Source organism: Lissotriton vulgaris, unplaced genomic scaffold (assembly GCF_964263255.1).
Source record: "Lissotriton vulgaris unplaced genomic scaffold, aLisVul1.2 SCAFFOLD_1979, whole genome shotgun sequence".
NCBI classification, from domain to species: domain Eukaryota; kingdom Metazoa; phylum Chordata; class Amphibia; order Caudata; family Salamandridae; genus Lissotriton; species Lissotriton vulgaris.
Window position 1 is genome coordinate 228,759 of NW_028246536.1, and position 18,587 is coordinate 247,345.

General features: G+C 41.1%; 1 protein-coding gene across 1 annotated transcript in view; it reads left to right on the forward strand.

Annotated features, from left to right (window-relative positions):
• Positions 1-18,587, forward strand: part of LOC147665879 (cytochrome P450 4B1-like) — a gene marked incomplete at its 5' end in the record, with an annotated part of 284,942 nt that overhangs the window by 207,749 nt on the left and 58,606 nt on the right. The window contains 2 exons of the mRNA XM_086949452.1: positions 1,581-1,645; positions 4,589-4,671. Coding sequence (XP_086805578.1) covers positions 1,581-1,645; positions 4,589-4,671 — 148 coding nt within the window. The remainder of the gene's footprint in view (positions 1-1,580; positions 1,646-4,588; positions 4,672-18,587) is intronic.

Consider the following 18,587-nt stretch of genomic DNA (forward strand, 5'->3'; position numbering starts at 1 on the left):
GAATAGTAAATTAAACTATTCACTATCCAGCACCCAAAAGCGCTATGCATTGTAATGGTATGCGATGTAAAAACCACGTTGTAAAGGCAGGCATTGTAATAGCCTGCGTTGTAACGTCATACATCCGCAAGCAGCAGAGGGTCGAAAACCAAATTCCTATGAAAGATAGAGGTGAATGAATGAATGAATTCGTACTTGTATAGCGCACTTATACCCTGAGGTGTCTTGGCGCTGTACGCATACCGCTGTGGAACCCTTCCTGGCTTTTCCCTGTGAGATGCCCACTCTTGGGCACCTCCAAGGTGAAGCTAGGCATCCCAGCGCTGTTGGGGCCGTTGTGGAGATTAAGCAAGCTATTGCCCAGAGTTGCAGAGTGGGACCCATGATTAGAATAGGCACCAAGGCGAGAATTATCAGGTCTGAGGAAATTGAGCCCAAGACCCGCCGAGGCGGGAATTGAACCCTGGTCCTGGGCTAGACCTCTGCATCAGGGTCTGCTGCTCTAACCAATGAGCCACACTTCTTTACAAGGAGTTTTTGACCAGACAGGAGAAACCAGTGCTTAATTTTAACTGGTGGGAGCACAGGCACTTATTTTCCCTGAGATGACTTTTACTGAGAGTAAGAGATGAAAAAATGGAGTAAGAGAAAACCATCAAAAACGTAATAAAGTGAAAAAGCAAGAACCTGCAAGAATGAGATAAAAAACTTGCAAGAATGAGATAAAGGGACAAGGAGTGTCTGATAGTGGATGGACGAGGGCTGGGGTAGGTTCAAGATTACACAGCCATTGTGGGACTCTTTGATGTGGATGGTCGCATGGCCCACTGCGTCTAAGCAATGCGCGAGGCCCATTTATGTGAACAGTGCAGGACTGTCAATCCGTGCAGTCTTTTGCAGCATCAAGGGCAACTGGACAGGGTACAGAGGCATTGGGGCATGGGGAGGCTGCAGAGATGGGCAGGTGCGTGTGAGCATGCATGATTACTTGAACTGATCCTTTGCAGATCTGATTGACTCAGCCAATGGGGGAGGGAGTCAGCTGCCCATGGCAGTCTCTATTTCTTTGGGTTCACTTGTTGAAGCAATGAGTATGAGTGACTGCCTCCACCTGCCATGGTTCTAGTACTAGATTGTATCAAATCAATGACTGCTTGCCACACTTTGCAAAACTTCAGCTAAAAATGTCCAATGTCTAAAATATGAGTGACAGCGCTCAGCACTGGCACAAATTAAGCACCACCCAAATTGCAGTGTGAATCTAGTACAATATTTTAGCGCAAAACTGATTGACTTGCCTTAAAGAATACTACAATGCTTACACATTATATGATTGCTTTCAATCCCCCGCCACATGGTAGTTATATCCAACTAGATAGCCTGTCCAAAGGTAAAGTCGAATTGTTGATCCAAGCAATTGCATATCCTCATCTGAAATTAATGTTGGTGGACTGTTTTGTTGAGTCCTAAGTGTTGCCATTTGCTAGAATACAAAACTGCCAATTCCTAAACTAAAAAATGTAATTATGCTCAATAGTTAGGTTCAAATTTTAAGTATTTTTCTTTTGTTTTATTTGCAGGATTTATTGCATTTGTAAGCATTTATAGCATCCACAGAAACCCCGCCGTCTGGAAAGACCCAGAGGTACAGTAATCCAATTGATATAATAAAGAACTCATGTATTGTTTTCTTTACATGTGAATATTATCACTGTTGCTCAGACATTTGCTTTCAGGTACTAGTTTGATGAAAAGTGGTGGTGTATCTCTCTTTTTGGGTGTTTGTGGATATTTTTGGTATGAAAACATAAAGATACTCGCAAAGACACGTGTTAGAAATGTAAAGGGAAAAATCTGTGTATTCGTCAAGGGGAAAAATGCACGTTGATAAGGCCAAGAAACATGTCAACTTTATCTTTGTTGTGAACCCTGTACAGTGGTGCTGCCTTCTGTTTATGTTTGTGCGATACAAAAACCACCCACACACAAAGGAGAGCAATTTGTCCTCTTGAATTAGAAATCACCAAAGTGATTTAACCTCCGCTGAACCATGAATCCATATTGGCTGTTTACTGTAAGCCCCAGAGTAATGTATGGGAACTGTCAGTGCTCAGTAGGCAGCAAGACACATACCCCAAGCCCCATTCCCAGATGTCACCAAATGTCCATGTCCCAATCTCCAGTCCCTAAATTCAGTGTCTCAAGTCATGTTCCCCTAAATATGCTACTCAGTTCCACGTCCCTGTGTACCATGTTTATTGTCCATGGCTGCAAGCACGCCATTGTGTCTGCTGTACAAGTGTAAACCTTATAATAAGACAGGTCCATGACTGTGTATCTCGAGCCTGACCTTTCTACGTCCCACATAATACATCATATTTCCAATTCCATACAAACTAGCCCAATGCCCCATGCACTGTGTCTTGAGTTCTTTGTTGGAAATCCCTTGGAATTCTAGTTAGCCTCGCATATGTCCCTACCCTCACCATCAGGGTCCCATGCAGAAACTCACATTCACAAGTCATAATTACAGATCCCTTTCCTACATTTTTTCTAACAGATATATTTAGGTACTTTGGTAGGGAGTGTGCTCTACACAAAAAGATGCCCACAACGTGAACCCACTCTTTAAATGTCCCTTACCAACTCTTCTGTTTCAAGCACCATACATCAAGTGATCCTTACAATCTATCCTCACAGTGGAATATATGACGTTACAATGCATGCAATTACAATGCATGCTTTTACAATGCAGTCTTTTCATTGCAACTACCAGATGCCATTACAATGCATTTTTAAAAACTACCATTACATCGCTTTCCATTACAACGCAGACCATTACAACGCGTAATACTTTTAGAGCAACAGTAGGGTACGTGCTGGATAATGTAGGGGTAAAAATTACTATTCCCACTCCAATGAATGCAACACTAGGGTAAGTGTGGGATAGTGTAGGGGTAGAAATTTCTATTCCCACTCCAGTAAGTGCAACAGTAGGGAAAGTGTTGGATAGTGTAGGGTAGGGGTAAAAATTACTATTCCCATGTGCCCCAAAACCCATGCCCATCCTAATACTACATAAATATCCATTACTTACCTTATAATGCGTTGTAATTGTAGGTGTTGTAAAGGCAGTTGTGTTGTAACAGTTGTGTTGTAAAGGTAGGTCATTGTAATGACTGAGTTATAATGGATGTTTCCCTCACAGTGCTGTGTCCAAAGTCTGATATCCTAAGCTTTCCACCCACGTACTGTGCACCAAATGTATTTTTACAGAGCCCTGCCCCCCCCTCCGCCTCCCATTGTCTGGCTGCATTACTTGACTCATGGTAATTCTGGAGAAATTATGAATGTATTCTGATATCAGAGTAGACAACCTAGATACCCCTTTACTTGCCACAAAGATTCTGGAGTAGTCGTAGAAGTACCTTTATCTCAAAGGAGGCCACATAGGTAACCATTGTCTTGCTACAGTGATTCTTAGAGGTACACTGATATCATAGGACACCCCCACGTCCCCTCCATTCACCTGTTCATTACTTTGACTAATAGAAAATAAACACGCACTCTTCTTTAGAATCCTATTGCCCCCTTTATTCCTTTTCTGAGTACCCCTTTCTACAAAGAATTTCTGAAAAGCAACGAGTGACTAAAAAATCTCTCAGTAGTGGGAGCGAAATGGATCTCTGGTGCACCGGGTGGATTCTCAATACATTCCGTCCAGAGTTTCTTTTCTCTGTAAACAAACGCATGGATACTATAAGGCATGATTAGCAGGCCCCCTTGTTGCCACATGAGCTATATTACTTGCCCCTGCTGCCTTAGACACTGGAGTGCACTTTGATGGTACTTATTACACCGGAGCATCAGCAACGGGGAACATCCTTTACGACGTGTATGTTACCCCGCGCTACCATTACGACGGGTCTCTTACAATGCAAGTCGTAACCACGACTTGCGCTGGAGGGCGCACAAGGACAAGGAATAGTTATTTACTATTCCAACACCTTCCCTACTATCCATGGGGACTGGTGTTGGAATAGTAAATTAAACTATTCCTAAGTCGGCACCCTACAGCGCAAGTCGTGGTAACGACTTGCGTTGTAAAACATGTGTTGTAACGGTATGCGTGGTAATAGCCCACGTCGTACCGTCATACATCCATCAGCAACTCATCCAGTCTTAATACAAGACATGAGCTCTGCTTCCAAATCCATCCTTGGACCTCCTCTCCATCACTGTCTGAAATTCAGCTGATATAAAAAGTAAAGAGAAGCAAAAGCAGACACAGACATGTAGGGCAAGAAGGAGACATCCATAGTTTGTGAAGCCCTTTTTTAGGCTGCAATCATGCTAATAAGATAAAATGCATCTTCAGAAGACATTTGAAACACAGTGATAAGTTTATCACATGGCATGCCCTTGATTTCCAGAATAAACGTTTTAGTTACTGCATATCCTAGTGTTATCTTATGATACCTATGCTATGTTATCTCATACTCTTTCATCATTCTTTAGTAGCAATTATCTCCTTTCTCTAAGTGCTTCCATACCTTTTACTTTTGGTTTCCAATATATTGTTTTTCAGGTGTTTGACCCCTTGCGGTTCTCTCCTGAGAACTCCTCTGATCGACACTCTCATGCGTTTGTGCCGTTTGCTACTGGACCAAGGTATAGTATCCCTTTTAAAAGACGTGTGGTGCCCTTTACTCTGGAAATATTTATTTGGTTAAGGTAACCCTACCTTAAAAAAAGTTTACCTCTCTTACCATTTGGCTTCAGGATCCAGCTGCCTACTTGCCTTCTGTTCCTTATGTCACCTTAAAATCATTAATTTGCACCCTTGCTTGTGTTATACATTCAGCAGATACTAGACTGTAACATGCAGGCATCACAGGAGCAAGGGGCTGTGTGTGCACCCAGAGTCTGCACTAGAACCACAGTGGCAAGGAAGTCACTCTGCAACAGATGAACTCTGAGAATGAAGACAGAGGAGGATAAAACAGATGCCCCTACACAGGGAAACTGCTTCCTGTCTGGGAGTAAGGATTGGCATCACACTGGCATCTATATTTGAGGTTTTATATGTATATTTGACAGAACATCCGATCAGCATCAGTCTGAACTCCAAATAATACCTAGTGGGAGTCAGATAAGAAGCCTTCCTCTTTAAGTTGCTTTGAGTGGTTGGCTCGGATGCATGTGAACCAAGAGAAAGAACTGTACCTGTTAGAAATGTGGTCTCTAGTTGGCAGTGGTATGCACCCTATCCCAGTAGGGACCCTCTTTCTAGTCAGGATGAGTACGTTACACACCTAAGATACCCCTTGCTCACCCCCTGGTAGCTTGGCATAAAGCAGTTAGGCTTATCCCAGATGTAAAGAATTTGTGCACACACATACAGGAATACAGTGAAAACACTACAAAAGGACTCCACTCTAATTTAGAAAAATAGCCACTATTAATCCGATTAAAACAAAACCAAAGCATCATTACTCCAACATACACAAGTCGTTTGTGGGCAGGATCGCTCGGTTCCTTACTGCGGTGCAGTGTCAATGATAAAATAGGCACTCAGAGACGATGCATCCATGATGTGTCGAAAGTCAAGTCCGGCTGCATCGATTCCACAGCATTGAAGCAGGCGCTGCATCTGAGCGGTGCGTCGCAGACTGGGGTAATGAGGTGCAAGAGACTCACGCAGTGTCTGTTCTTCGGGGGTGCTGTGACAGAAAGCTTGGGTCTGTGTTGTAAGCCGCAGGTGTTGCATACAGCGGGGACCACACTCTGGTGCAGGCAGCAGCGATGCATCGAGTTTGGCAGAAATCCATTGGTCCAGAAAGGACGCTTGGAATCAATGATATCACCAGAACTTCCTTCCAAGGGCTCAGGAACCGGATTTAGCACCACTTGGCAAGTCAGGGCTATCAGCAGAAGAGCTCATTTACTGGCAGATTAAGTATTTAATGTCCCTGAGACTTCCAACAGGAGAAAACACAAGGAAATTATGTACTTAGCGTTTAAACTTTTCAGACACTCACCCCCAGTAACAGATCTGGGTTGAATCCATCATCGTTCTTTAGCTCACTTCGCCACCTCAGTTCAGACCCAGCTATATGCGGATCAGTCTAGACCCTGTGCCTCATGGGAACAGTCCAGCTCGAACTGCCAAGCCATGTCTTCCCTGAACCGGAAACAAGCAACTTGGGACCGGTTTGGGGGAACACCTCTCATCAGCCAGGCTAACTTAAATCCAGTGGCAAAGTGAGCAAGGGACCCACATCTGGGCATACCCTGCCAACTTAAGGCGAACAAAAAATCACAAGGAAATGATGGAGGGAACGCTGAAACTTTTCAGACACTCGCCCCTAGTCACAGATCTGGTTTGAATCCATCATCGTTCTTTAGCTCACTTTGCCGGCTCAGTTCAGACCCAGCTATATGCAAATTAGGCTTGACCCTGTGCCTCATGTGAACAGTCCAGTCTGAACTGCCAAGCTAGGTCTTCCCTGATCCCGAAATAAGCATCCTGGGACATAAATAAAAGGCATTGTCATTTACAATGCCAATCGCTTAAACTCGCGTAAATGCGAGACCTATTGCATTGCAAATGTTTGTTTTAACTGGTCCTTGCATAAGAACTTTACCCAAAGTACACACTTGAATCCAAGTGCAAGGCACTGCTGATCGGAGTAAACAAAATAACCAAGTCCTTTTATACGGGGGTGGGGGATTATGTGCACACCCTCAGATCAGACCAAGGCGTCATTTTTCTTTGTCAAGTGTCTGATTGAGTGATGCCAAAGTGCACAGAAGTGGTGTTTTCAGGGAGCGCCCGCAGCATTTTTCTTTCACCAAATCACACCCCGCTTCTGTTGACATATGACCCATTCATACTGTACTAGAATGGGTTAAAGCTGACAAGAAGGCATGGGCAAATGTCATATGTGGCACATTCATCAATCCTGAGCTTTGAACCCACAGTACGTTGCATTCTGGGATTTAAAGTTTTTTTTTATTCTGCATTGGCAAAGCCAATAATTCTCGCCTTTGGGTCTTTTAGTCATATTGTACAGCATCTCCGGTGCTATGCAGCATGGGCACTATGATGCGACGGTCGCATCATTTTGTAGGCTTACGCACTATGCATGCGTGTGCCTACAAGATGGCTCAATTAAACAAAAAACAGTGGTTCCTGTGGACAGTTAACACTAGATATTACAATATATATATCAGCACAGTCACAGTAAAGTGGGGGCACATAAGTGTAGGAGAAAAAAGGACATGTAACACAGAGTGTGTAGAGAACCAACGTATTTTATATATAAAAATGTAGATTTGTTATAGATTTTCAGTGTGAAGTGTCCCAAGTGAAAAAAGTGAAACCTATGAGTATCAATTGTGACTTTTTGTGACATAAGAACAAGGTTTCAATGTTGTTACAGAAATGACCATTCAATGGATACACAATAAATGTATCCTAGTATAACAGTAGGGACTGAGAATTGGTTCCTTTCAAGGTATCGACGGCGTTTCAACCCAGCTAACATGTGTGGTCTCATCAGGACCGATCAATGTAGGGACACCTGAAAGATGATATTCAATGTATCAATGGAAAGCAGTGTAAGTGGAGGGCAAAATCTACTTGAATTTCTGTAAGCAAAATGATGTCATACCTGTGGATGACTGACAGTTAGTGTGGTGAGCACCTGTGGTAGTAAGGGGCAGTAAAGGGTACCCATATAGGGCCCAGTCGGGCACTGTGTGGACAAAAAGTTAAAGGATTATTTACATTGGGAATGTATATCACAGGAGTATACCAAGTAGTAACATAAGGGCGAATGTCACTTACCCTATGGAGGAGTAGGGTACTGGCAATCAATGATATTCGACGTAGTGAGGGTTTAATTTCTATCTCCAGAAGACGGTGTCTGAAATAGTATCATAACACCCTATTAGAGACATTGTAAGAAGATGCTGTGGTCAAGAAAGGGTTAAGGACTTAGAGGCTCTCTTACCGCGTGACTAGGTAAGACCAAGGATGATTGGGGAGCCTTGGGTTTACTGCGGTATATCCTACAATAAATAACGCAAGGTAATCATAAGTATTTGTGTCAGATTCCAACTTTTGTTAGGAAGGATGCCTGCGCGCACTTTCACATCTCTTACCAGTATGGAATAGTTAATCCAATGCGAGATGCAGAATCAATTTGCTGCGGAAAAATTCACGCCTGTGATAACCAGGAGAACTGCTCTCCGCTGGTCATTTATGGTCCACCTGCGCGCTCTGCTGGCCATTGGAGGCGCATGCGGGCAGACCTTGCTAGAGGATAATATTTCTGTCTTTCAGGAATATGTCTCGAGGGCGAAATGTACAGTGTTACACTTCTGAGGGTAATGTATCGCATATCTGAAAAGAGTCTTGGTGTATAAGGAGAGAACAGAAAATAAATTATAATAAACAAAAGCCGAGTTGAAATACCGGCGTGTGGTGCCAGCCCAGGATCCAGATGTTTTTCATGTTGATTGGGCGCAATTCGTGGCTCGTCTAAGAGGATTAAACTCAACCCCAAATCAGTGAGGGGCAATCATGGTGCTAATTAAAAACATATAGGAAAATCTATGAAAATCGCATGTTGATACATACCAGATCTATTTTCTAGGACTAGGTATTGGTGGAATAGTCAGTGCTGGCGGAATGAACCAGCTGCTTGCGAAATAAATGCATGTAAATAACTAACATAGCAAGTTCCTATTGTCATCCTTGTCCTAAATTCAGCAGTATTATGGCAAAATGAATGCTCATTCATAGATGGAATCGTGTATCGGCACAGGATATTCGCAATGTATATACAGGTGGTGGAAATCTTCCAGCTGTTTGTGAAGTGAAGGCATGTAATTGACACATACTTATTATCATTTTAGTTAACACAAAAAAGATTCTGCACTGTCATCACAATGATATAGCATAATTAATAAACATTCATAAATGGAATCTCATTATGGCACACAATATTCCTAATTTATCGTACAATGTCGAATTCTAATAGATATAAATTGCACAATTACATAGGAATCGTAAGAACATAAAACAGGATAGTCATGTAAGACATTGGTACTATGATATACACAGTCTTTTTGCAAATTTGGTGTTGGGACCATGAGTTTCAATGTTAGCCCAGTGTACCCCAGTCTGATGTGTTGTAGAAATCTAAAATCCACTTCTCAGGGGTTCCACTGATACTTAGTCCGTTTAAATTCACAAAGAACTTGACACAGAAGCTGGAATATAAAAGTACATTTTTATTAACCTCAAATGAGTGAGACTACGTCACACAGAAGTCTTAGCAGTTGAATGAGGCAGTCTGTTAGAATGGTCTTACTTCACGTGTTATATACTCTTTATCCTTCCCCGGGCATGTAAGGGAGTTGTACCAATTACATTCCTAAACAAATGGAAAATCTGGAGGGTCAGCAGGTGAGTAGCCTTTGGGGTTTTAGCAGGATATCGGCAAACATTATAATTACATAGTTCACAAAGGTTAATCTGATTTAGATGGCACTGCAGGGCATGGCATGATTACATGTACAGTATCCCAACCCAAAAGTTAATCATTAAGATTGTCCCAAATTCAACCTCCAAAAGCCAGACAAACCTATAATTGAAAGCATAACCCATCTAATGAAGAAACATAAAAAGAAACAGTAACATATGATGAACAAGATAAGGCATGTGCAAGGAAACTAAAAGTTAACGATGTCCTGAACATTGATTGGCAATCTCAGACAAAGATCGATCAGGGAAATTGGCTTTGCGAGGTCAGTTTCAGGTGAAGAGGTCTGTTTCCTACAGTTCATTTAAGAGTCAAAAAGAAACCTTATTTAATGTATACATGAACTAAGAAGGCCAGGCCACTTTATTCGCGCTGCTACCTTCACAGGCCTATGTGAGGGCAACACAAAATGGTGGCACAGAACAAAATGGAGTCCGACTCGAGAATTACAGAACCTCAGCCCCTCCTTTTGCCATTACATAGGCAATAACCTAAGACTCAGGTTAATCTGAATCTAGGTCTATATCGATATTCATTTTAGGTCGTCAAGGTGTTGCTGTAACATCATCCTACTATTCTCTACTTCTCTCGGGACAGGTCTCCGAACACACATAGTAGCACAAAGACTCACTTCTGGTGGACCATTTTTAGATGCTAGAGGCGGAGCCACTTCCTCTTCCATGGCAATTCAGTCAAATGAGAACTTAATTAACATTTACCTTATACAATTGCACTGGAATCGCTTGTACAACTGTGCCCAAAGTCTGTTTAAAGCCTCTCTGGCAGGCTTCTATCATCCATCAAATCTGCTTCCATTGTCTTCTTCCGCACTGGGCCTCTCGATTCAGGCCTCTTTATGAAAATAGTACTGCTTAGTTGGAGTGCCCTCCTGGCAAACACTCACAGCTCACTCGAAAGTCTCAATGTCTCAAGACAGTTCACCAGTGTCTCTCCTCTGCGGCAGACACTACAAATAATGTGCTCTTCATTGGTCATGGGCACAGATCATCTCATGCCGACCGGGTCTACATTCTCACGCTCCAACACTCATTATTCAGTGTCAGGGGACGCTCAGGCTGCTCTTTCATGGGCACAATAATGTAGTGCCTTTTGTCAATCTTGGATCCTCCGGTGCACTGACCTTCCATTGGAGAAAAGAAAAGGGGGGGGGGGGGGGGTGACCAAAACTCAGGCCAAGGGATTCAAGGGACTGCACACTGTCAGAGGTTACCAGCAAATGACAGGTAGAAAACTCAAGGCTCAAATCAACCCTGCCATCAACAGCTCCTCCTTCTTTTCTGATGTTCAACGCCTTCTGATGAAGCAAGCACGATACTTTGGAGATACCATTGATGGCGCGCTGGCAATCACTGTCCGGCCTTGCTACTTTCTGGGGGCTGGGACTGTAGGGCCAAGACGTCTGCCATTCATCTGTAGCTGTCACTGATGGGAATTAGGCTTAAATCAGTGTTCTGCAGGTCATGACTCGATCCCACAGAACCTAGTGATGTAGGAAATGTGACACAGTTGTTAGTTTCCTTCAATTCAGTACAAAAACAGTTCATTGTATTTAACAAGGGGACTGCAAGCAGGTGGCCTGCAATCTTCAAAGAAGTGGCCATACGCCATGGGACTATTGTGATCTAAAATACACTGTCATTCTCATAGAATACAAAGACAAAGGCAGTAGGCAAAACAGTGCCTCTAGCCTCTTCAATTGGGTTTCCATATGAGAGCATATCCTCTACCATCTAAGGGTAGATAACTACATGGGAATTCTATATGAATGGATGTCCTCATACATGGTGACATCGTCTAATGGGGTAAACATTTTTTCTCAATGATTAAGTCTAAGTGTTCCTAAATTCCTTATCTAGAACACCTCAAAAGAGAAATCACATAATACAGATTATCAGGGACATATAGATACCTCCCTTTTAATAATTGTGCATCAGGCGCACTATGCAATACAAACACTAATGATCAAAATGTGGAAACAAAAAGACAAGAACTAGAGAGTCCTGGTATTTCCATTATTCCATATTACTGGTCCATCAAAAATTAAAGCAACAGAAAAAAGGAACTGGAAACCAAATTAGAATAGGCATTGAATTTGTCATATTCAAAAAATAAACGTAAGGTATCTCCTATTGAGGTGGAAAACTTGTCTTACTATAATATTAAGTCAGTTAACCAGTCTATCACTACCCTGACAGTCAGACTGGAAAACATCGAAGTAGGCCTAAAGAAAATTCTTGAAAACCAGTCTGATCATACCAAAGGGAATTATACATAATATGGGGGTCCCTGGTACATCACTGCAGTCTGGAAGTGTGAACCTGAACAATACACCAATTATAATAAATGGGCTGACTGGTGAAAGGAATACGGAAAAGGGAAAAGGGAGTAAGACACAGCTAAAATCCCCAATGACTAGGCACAATGCAACATCAGTCAAGGGGAGAAGCGGCAAAATAAAAATCTATAGGAAGAACAAGAAATTACTCGGGTGATAGTCAAGTTTGTGACATAATACCAAGAGTATGGGTGATACACAAAAATCAAAATAGTTCACAAATTTTAACTCTACCACTGGCCGCTACACCATATACGGTAATCTAAGCTAATGTTCAAGTTCCTTCTTCAAGGAAAAATTAAAAGTTTAGGTCACCTTTAGCAAGTTAGCAAGAGCCACAAAAAATTATAGTTGTTCCTTAATTTCCAATCAGGAAACATTTGATCAAGGGCTACCTGTCCCTAAGGGAAAGGGCAGTCATAGCTAACTGCAGGTGACACACTTTGATCCTGTATATCTCTTTTTTTTTTCTTCAATACCATTATAGCCAAATAGACATGCACTGGTGAAGTGTTGTCTGTCTTGTTTACAGCATGAAAATATCATATCTGTGAAATTTAGTATCAGAGCAAAACCACCCAACTGTTGTGCAGCGATATGCATCGTCATGAAGATCTCTTTACAACACGGGGGAACTTGTAATAGTATCAAAAGCAGCAACATAAAACAAAAACATGCATAAGATAAAAAACACACCAATGTCAAGCCATCATATATACGTGCTGTATATCAAGCACAAAAAGCATAGACAAATTAAAATAGCACATGTAAATAGGCGGTGACACACAACACCATTGCATGCACTTTATGCACTGTGAACCTGCAGCCCACAACCCAATATTCTGGCCTGCTTAATTTGTCAGGCTTAAAATCGAAATTACACCAAAGTTACTTTCTTTTACTTTTCTCACCCACCTTTTGACAGCAGATCACCAGTTAGTGGAGATCGGCTGTCAAATACAACTTACTGTGTCGCTTCTGACACATAGGACCCGCAGGAACAATTCATGAAAGGATAAAATGCAAAAACATGAAAAATGCACAAACATTTCTTTTTTCAAAGGAGTCATACAAAAATTCATCTTGTTTCAACATACTGCTAACCCCCACCTTACTGACCTCAAGGTCAAAATCTGCCTCTCCTCAGCCCTCTCTCTCTTCACCCTGAAGCTGTCAAAGACAAAAAGCCTTCCTAACTCTTTCCAACTTGCAATAACCAACCCTATCCAAAACCACATACCATATATATTATTCCCTTTTAGGGGCCACAATCCACTCCTATTCCCAGACTCAAAAACATCTACTGTGAATAATTCACAGAACACAACAACACAACATACCAGCTTTAGAACAAATGCTTGTTACCACCCTATGCAATGGTACTCATTTCATCAACCTTAAATGGATGAACGTCTCAGTAGGTCCAGCTAGAGTTAGAACCTTCAACCCTGATATTAAACACAAACCTCTGCACCGGGCACATTGGCTCACTGAGCTATGAAAAGCTACCTCAAATGGTAACAACCTGAAAGTTTGTATTATACACAAATGTATGCATTTACTGAAGCTGAGATACTTTAAAGCTATTGTAAATGGCAAGAATGCTGTTTAAATAGTCTATTTAACTCAATATCGACTTTGATATCTGGGGCACTTAAAAATAAAGATCCTATAATTGAATTACATAGTAATCATCCTCAGAATGTTCTTTACAGATTGCAGAGATTGGACATTAGAGAAATCTCATGGAATTCCTTAGAAAAATGAGTTTTTACGCCTGCGCCAAGTGAAATTCCACATACAAATGTCCTCATTATGCAGTAAAACACAACTTAAATTAAATTTTAAGGCTAGGAGGTCATAGTAAGATTATTAAGCTTTATAAATATTAAAACACGAATTTAGAAGCACTTATTTTTAATAATTATTTTTCTTAATTAATAATTATTTTTAATAAACCTAATCATTTTTGATAATTCCACATATAAAAGCAAGCTGCATCCCTTGCCTATCATTTTTAGACTCATTCATTTATGAGCCTAAGCACAGAAGTGTTGTACCTAGAATTATCTCCTTCCTAGTTGCTCAGCCAGAATGAGTGTGATGTCTGCGTGGAACGTTGGAGTGCTTGATGACAGAGTGAGTAGAATGTGAGTGTGCCTGGTTGTGTGTGGAGAATGACAGTTGATGAGAGTGGGCTGAGCAACAACCATCTAGCTCCTGGTGGGACCCTTTATTTCATCTTCTTAACTACAACTATATCTTCTATGGAACTTATGATGAACTACAAATAAACCTCTTACTTGGACACATTACCCGGCTACCTGTGATTATATCTTCTTTTACCCACAACATTTTGGCGACGAGGATGCCTTAGTTCTTCTGAGCGCAATTATGCTGTCATTGAGTAAGAGGGTCTGGCTGCTGTGAGGGGGGTTTCACATTTACGCACTTACTTGTGGGGTATGCATTTTTCCTTGAGGACTGACCATAAGCCTCTCATCAAAATCTTGTCACCTGGTGGGGCTAATAATGGTTCTCCTCGCTTAATGAAATTTGCAGCCAAGTTACAAGAGTACATTTATAGGATGGAACACATTTCAGGTTGGAGGAACACCCAAGCTGCCTGTTTGTCACGCTTGCCCATTGTATCTGGGACAGTAGATGATGACTTTGGGGATGAAAGTGTGTGTGTGATTGCTAGTTTTGAGGATGCTTGTGTGGGGGAATTTTGTTTACTCTCCAAGGAGGAGTGGCATCAAGCAGTTATTGAAGATCCTGATTTTGTTGAACTTGTTGACGCCATACAGTTAGGTTGGAAAAGAGAAGGTGATGTGAAACCTTCCTTACGTTCCTTTGTCAGTTGCAAGAGGAGCTTAGCTGAGGTTCTTCAAGTGATCTGGTGTTACGGGGTGAAAGATTTATTCCACCTAACTCTCTCAGAAAGAAGCTCTTCGGTCTTGCCCATGAAGGCCATCTTGGGCAAAATATGACTCTTAAACGTCTTAAGAAAATTTTTTGGTGGCCTGGAGTTGATGACGATGTTCAGAGGTGGGTAGAGTTGTGTTTGCTATGTAAAGAGAGTGAGAAGAGGTTAAAAACTGTTACTCCTACTCAGGGTTCAATTGTTAGCACGAATGATTTGCCATGGGATAAAGTTTGTTTATACTTCATTGGTCCTATGGATTCTTTATCAAGTTACTGTAGGTTTGCTATGATCCTGGTGGATGTGTGTTCACGGTGGTTGTGCGTTGAATTCATGAGAAATATTACTACTGATACTGTAATTAGACAGTTGAGATCAATATTCTTGAAGGAAAGTTTTCCAAAGATCTTAATCACAGACAATGGGACTCAACTAACCTCATTGGCAATGCATTCTTTTCTAGCTAATCATGGAATTAAACACATGTGCACATCATTATACAACCCACAGGGTAATGCGTTGGTTGAGCGGATGAATCGTTTAGCGAAAGGTACTATACAGATGTCAGTGCAGGGTCACTGCGATGTACGTAGAGCAGTGGAAGACATGGTATGGTCACATAACACTACAGCCCATGGGGTTACGGATGTAGTTCCTTTTGAGCGTATGTGTGGCAGACTTCCCAAGACTAAGTTGGTTCAGCAGTGGTTGTTGGAGAGCAGAGTTTTTGCAAGCAGTATTGTTTCAGATAAGACTGGAAGGGTTGAAGTTGGAGATTTGGTTCAAATCAAGCTGGGTCGGAGAGAGCATGGTTTGAATAAGTTCTCAGATCCGATGAAAGCAAAGGAGGTTAATAGGTGGCATGTTGTATTGGAGAATGGGCAGAGCTGGAATTTGCGTAGGATTGCCTTGTATTCTAAACTGAGTGTGACGGGGAAAAATGTGAGTGAGCGGTTGGAAGGGAGTTCTCTCCAAGGGTCTCTACTAACACCCAAAGTATCTTCAAAACCTCTAAAAACTACTCAAGTGTTGGGACGGGAAGCTTGTGGTAGAATGTCTCGTGTTCCTAAAAAATATGACGATTTTCTTAGGTATTGAAGATTACTGAACTTGTACTCATGTAAAATGTTTCTTCTTTTATTTCCTATGTTCATTTTATTCTTTTTGTTTTATTAGGGAAGGAGATATGTTGTGCCTTACTTTTCTCTTACAGGGTGATGTCATCTATGTTCTAGTTCTACTCTGCATCATTGTGTGCATCATATAGAGTGTTGGGAGTAGTAGGTTCTGTTTTCAGCAATCTCTATCTGGCGGTTGCTGAGGTAGGACAGAAATTCATACTTGTATTGCCTATTACTTAAAATAAAGAAGACTACACTTATCTTTGGTCTCCTGGTCGTAACTCCCATCTCAACAAAAATGTTGTGAATAAAAGATGAATAGTCAAGTAGTTGCTTGAAGCTTCTTTATTCAAGTAAGATGGTAATAAGATATACAGGAGAAAACCTCACCAGGAGCAGGATGGTTGTCGATCAGCCCACTCATTCCAACTGTCACTCTTCCAGTCCACCAGGCATACCAACATTCCACACTGTCATCATGCACTCTAAGATTCCATACACCCACACACATGCACACTAGCTAAGCTGCTGTAAATGTAGTCACAACATATCCTCTTTCCTTAATGAGACAAAAAGAACAAATAAATAAATAGTTACAATGAAATATAAAGAAAGGAGCAGAAAGCCAAAGATTAAGACAAGCAGAAAAAGTACAGAGTAGAATACGTAAGTGAATGGATGCTAACAGGATGCTACCAAGAAGACGTAGCGAGACACACCCCCCCTTTCCCTAGGGAACATCATAAAAATATAGAGAAAGTTAGCGAGTAATAATATATTAACGTGTGCAGATATGAACTTAACACAACATAAACGGGTACAGGTGAGTACAAAGTAATGAAGACACAAAGTTTACATAGGTAGGGTGAAAACAGCTAAAAGGATGTGCGCACAACCCACACTGTAGACTAGTTCAAGAGTATAGAGACCAGCTCTAAATACAACCACCCTACAACAAAAAACAACCATATAAACTTAGAGCGTCAGCAATACCAAGATGGTCTTAAAGAGAAACATAAGCAACTCACACAAAATTTGTACCACGTAACACACACAATTAAAGTGTGAATAACAAAAAATAAACGTTGCGTGAATAATTATAAACACTACAGTCTTACAGAAATGCTGTATAAATCACTATAAATAATACAGTCTTACTGAAATGCTGTAAAAATCACAATAAATAATACAGTCTTACTGAAATGCTGTAAAAATTAATATAAATATAGTGTAACAGTGTTACTAAAAATAGCTGTTTCTACCAGCCTGTGTATCAACTGCCATCTAGTGGAACTGCCTAGGTACTTTATTTATCATTCTCGTCATAAAGGCATGAAGTTATTATTTTTTTCGTAAGCGTCAGAGATTTGTGGAGGATTTCTGCGTTTTTACGACATTTAAATGACGATACTATTTAGGCAGCATTTCAGTCCTAGAAGCGAGCTATGAAAAAAAAACATGTATTTTTGCATTGCCACTAAATCTGGATTCATAGAAACAAGCGGAAGGCGGAATTTCTGAAGTCGTGCTGAAATCAACGTAATTAATTTTGCTTCAATGGTCAAATCAACGTGAAAAAGTCGTTACCTTTAAAGTGGGCTCGAGCGATTTGTTGCTCCATTGTTTTCGTGCTGTGTTCTACGTCACTGGGTGCAATCTTCCGTGGAAAGCAAGACTTACATCACGTTGTTCACGTTGCATCTGTGAGGCCAACTTCCAATTGAAAGCACGCAAATACGGCGTTGGCGGACATCTTATGTTACATCACCATGGCAACACCACAAAAGATCACTGGATTGACAGTTGGGATCGGAGTTTCTTCATCTTTTTATTATTTAAAGTATATTTTTGTGCAGCTCAAAAGACAGACTGCCATAACTTGGTGAATTTCGAGTTTTTTCTTTGCAACTACTACCAAAGTACCTGCAGAGGAAATTATATTACCGTGCTTCTTTATTTCTCCACTTGGGAGTTTTCCAGTGGTATGACATTCATGTTTGTTTTAATGGATCTTGGGTGAGAGGTCGCTCACCAGTGTTTTAAATTAATGAAAAGTGTTTTCCTTACATAGATTGTAATATCTAACTGTTTAGTTCTACCATTTAATATGCTTCAAATGATATATACAGTTATTTAAACAACGTTTTGACATGTTGGCATTTGGCAAGTTTTAGGAGGTGCACTATAGTTTTGGCTTGTATGATCTGTGCTAAATATTCTGACCAAGCCACTGGTGTGGCACTAGTTTTATTCTTTTCCTGTGGTGTAGTTTTGCTTGTGAGCTGGTCTCTTTGCATTTCTTCAATTGTTCGGTGTGGGTGGTGCGCACACCTTTTCACTGTTTCTGATCTTCACAGGCTCTTTTGTTGTGCTCCTGTTTCTACTCGTACAGTGTAGTGGGTCATGTATCAAAGCATTTTTGCTTTCATGGGGTGGTGTTCCTACCCTATACATTTATAGTGCATTTATTGATGCTATTATGCCATAATCATTTTTTAGAAGCGCGCATGTATTAAGATGCGTTAGCATTATTATTAAGAAGGGCGCAGGTATTAAGATGCGTTAGCATTATTATTAAGAAGCGCGCAGGTATTAAGATGCGTTAGCATTATTATTAAGAAGCGTGCAGG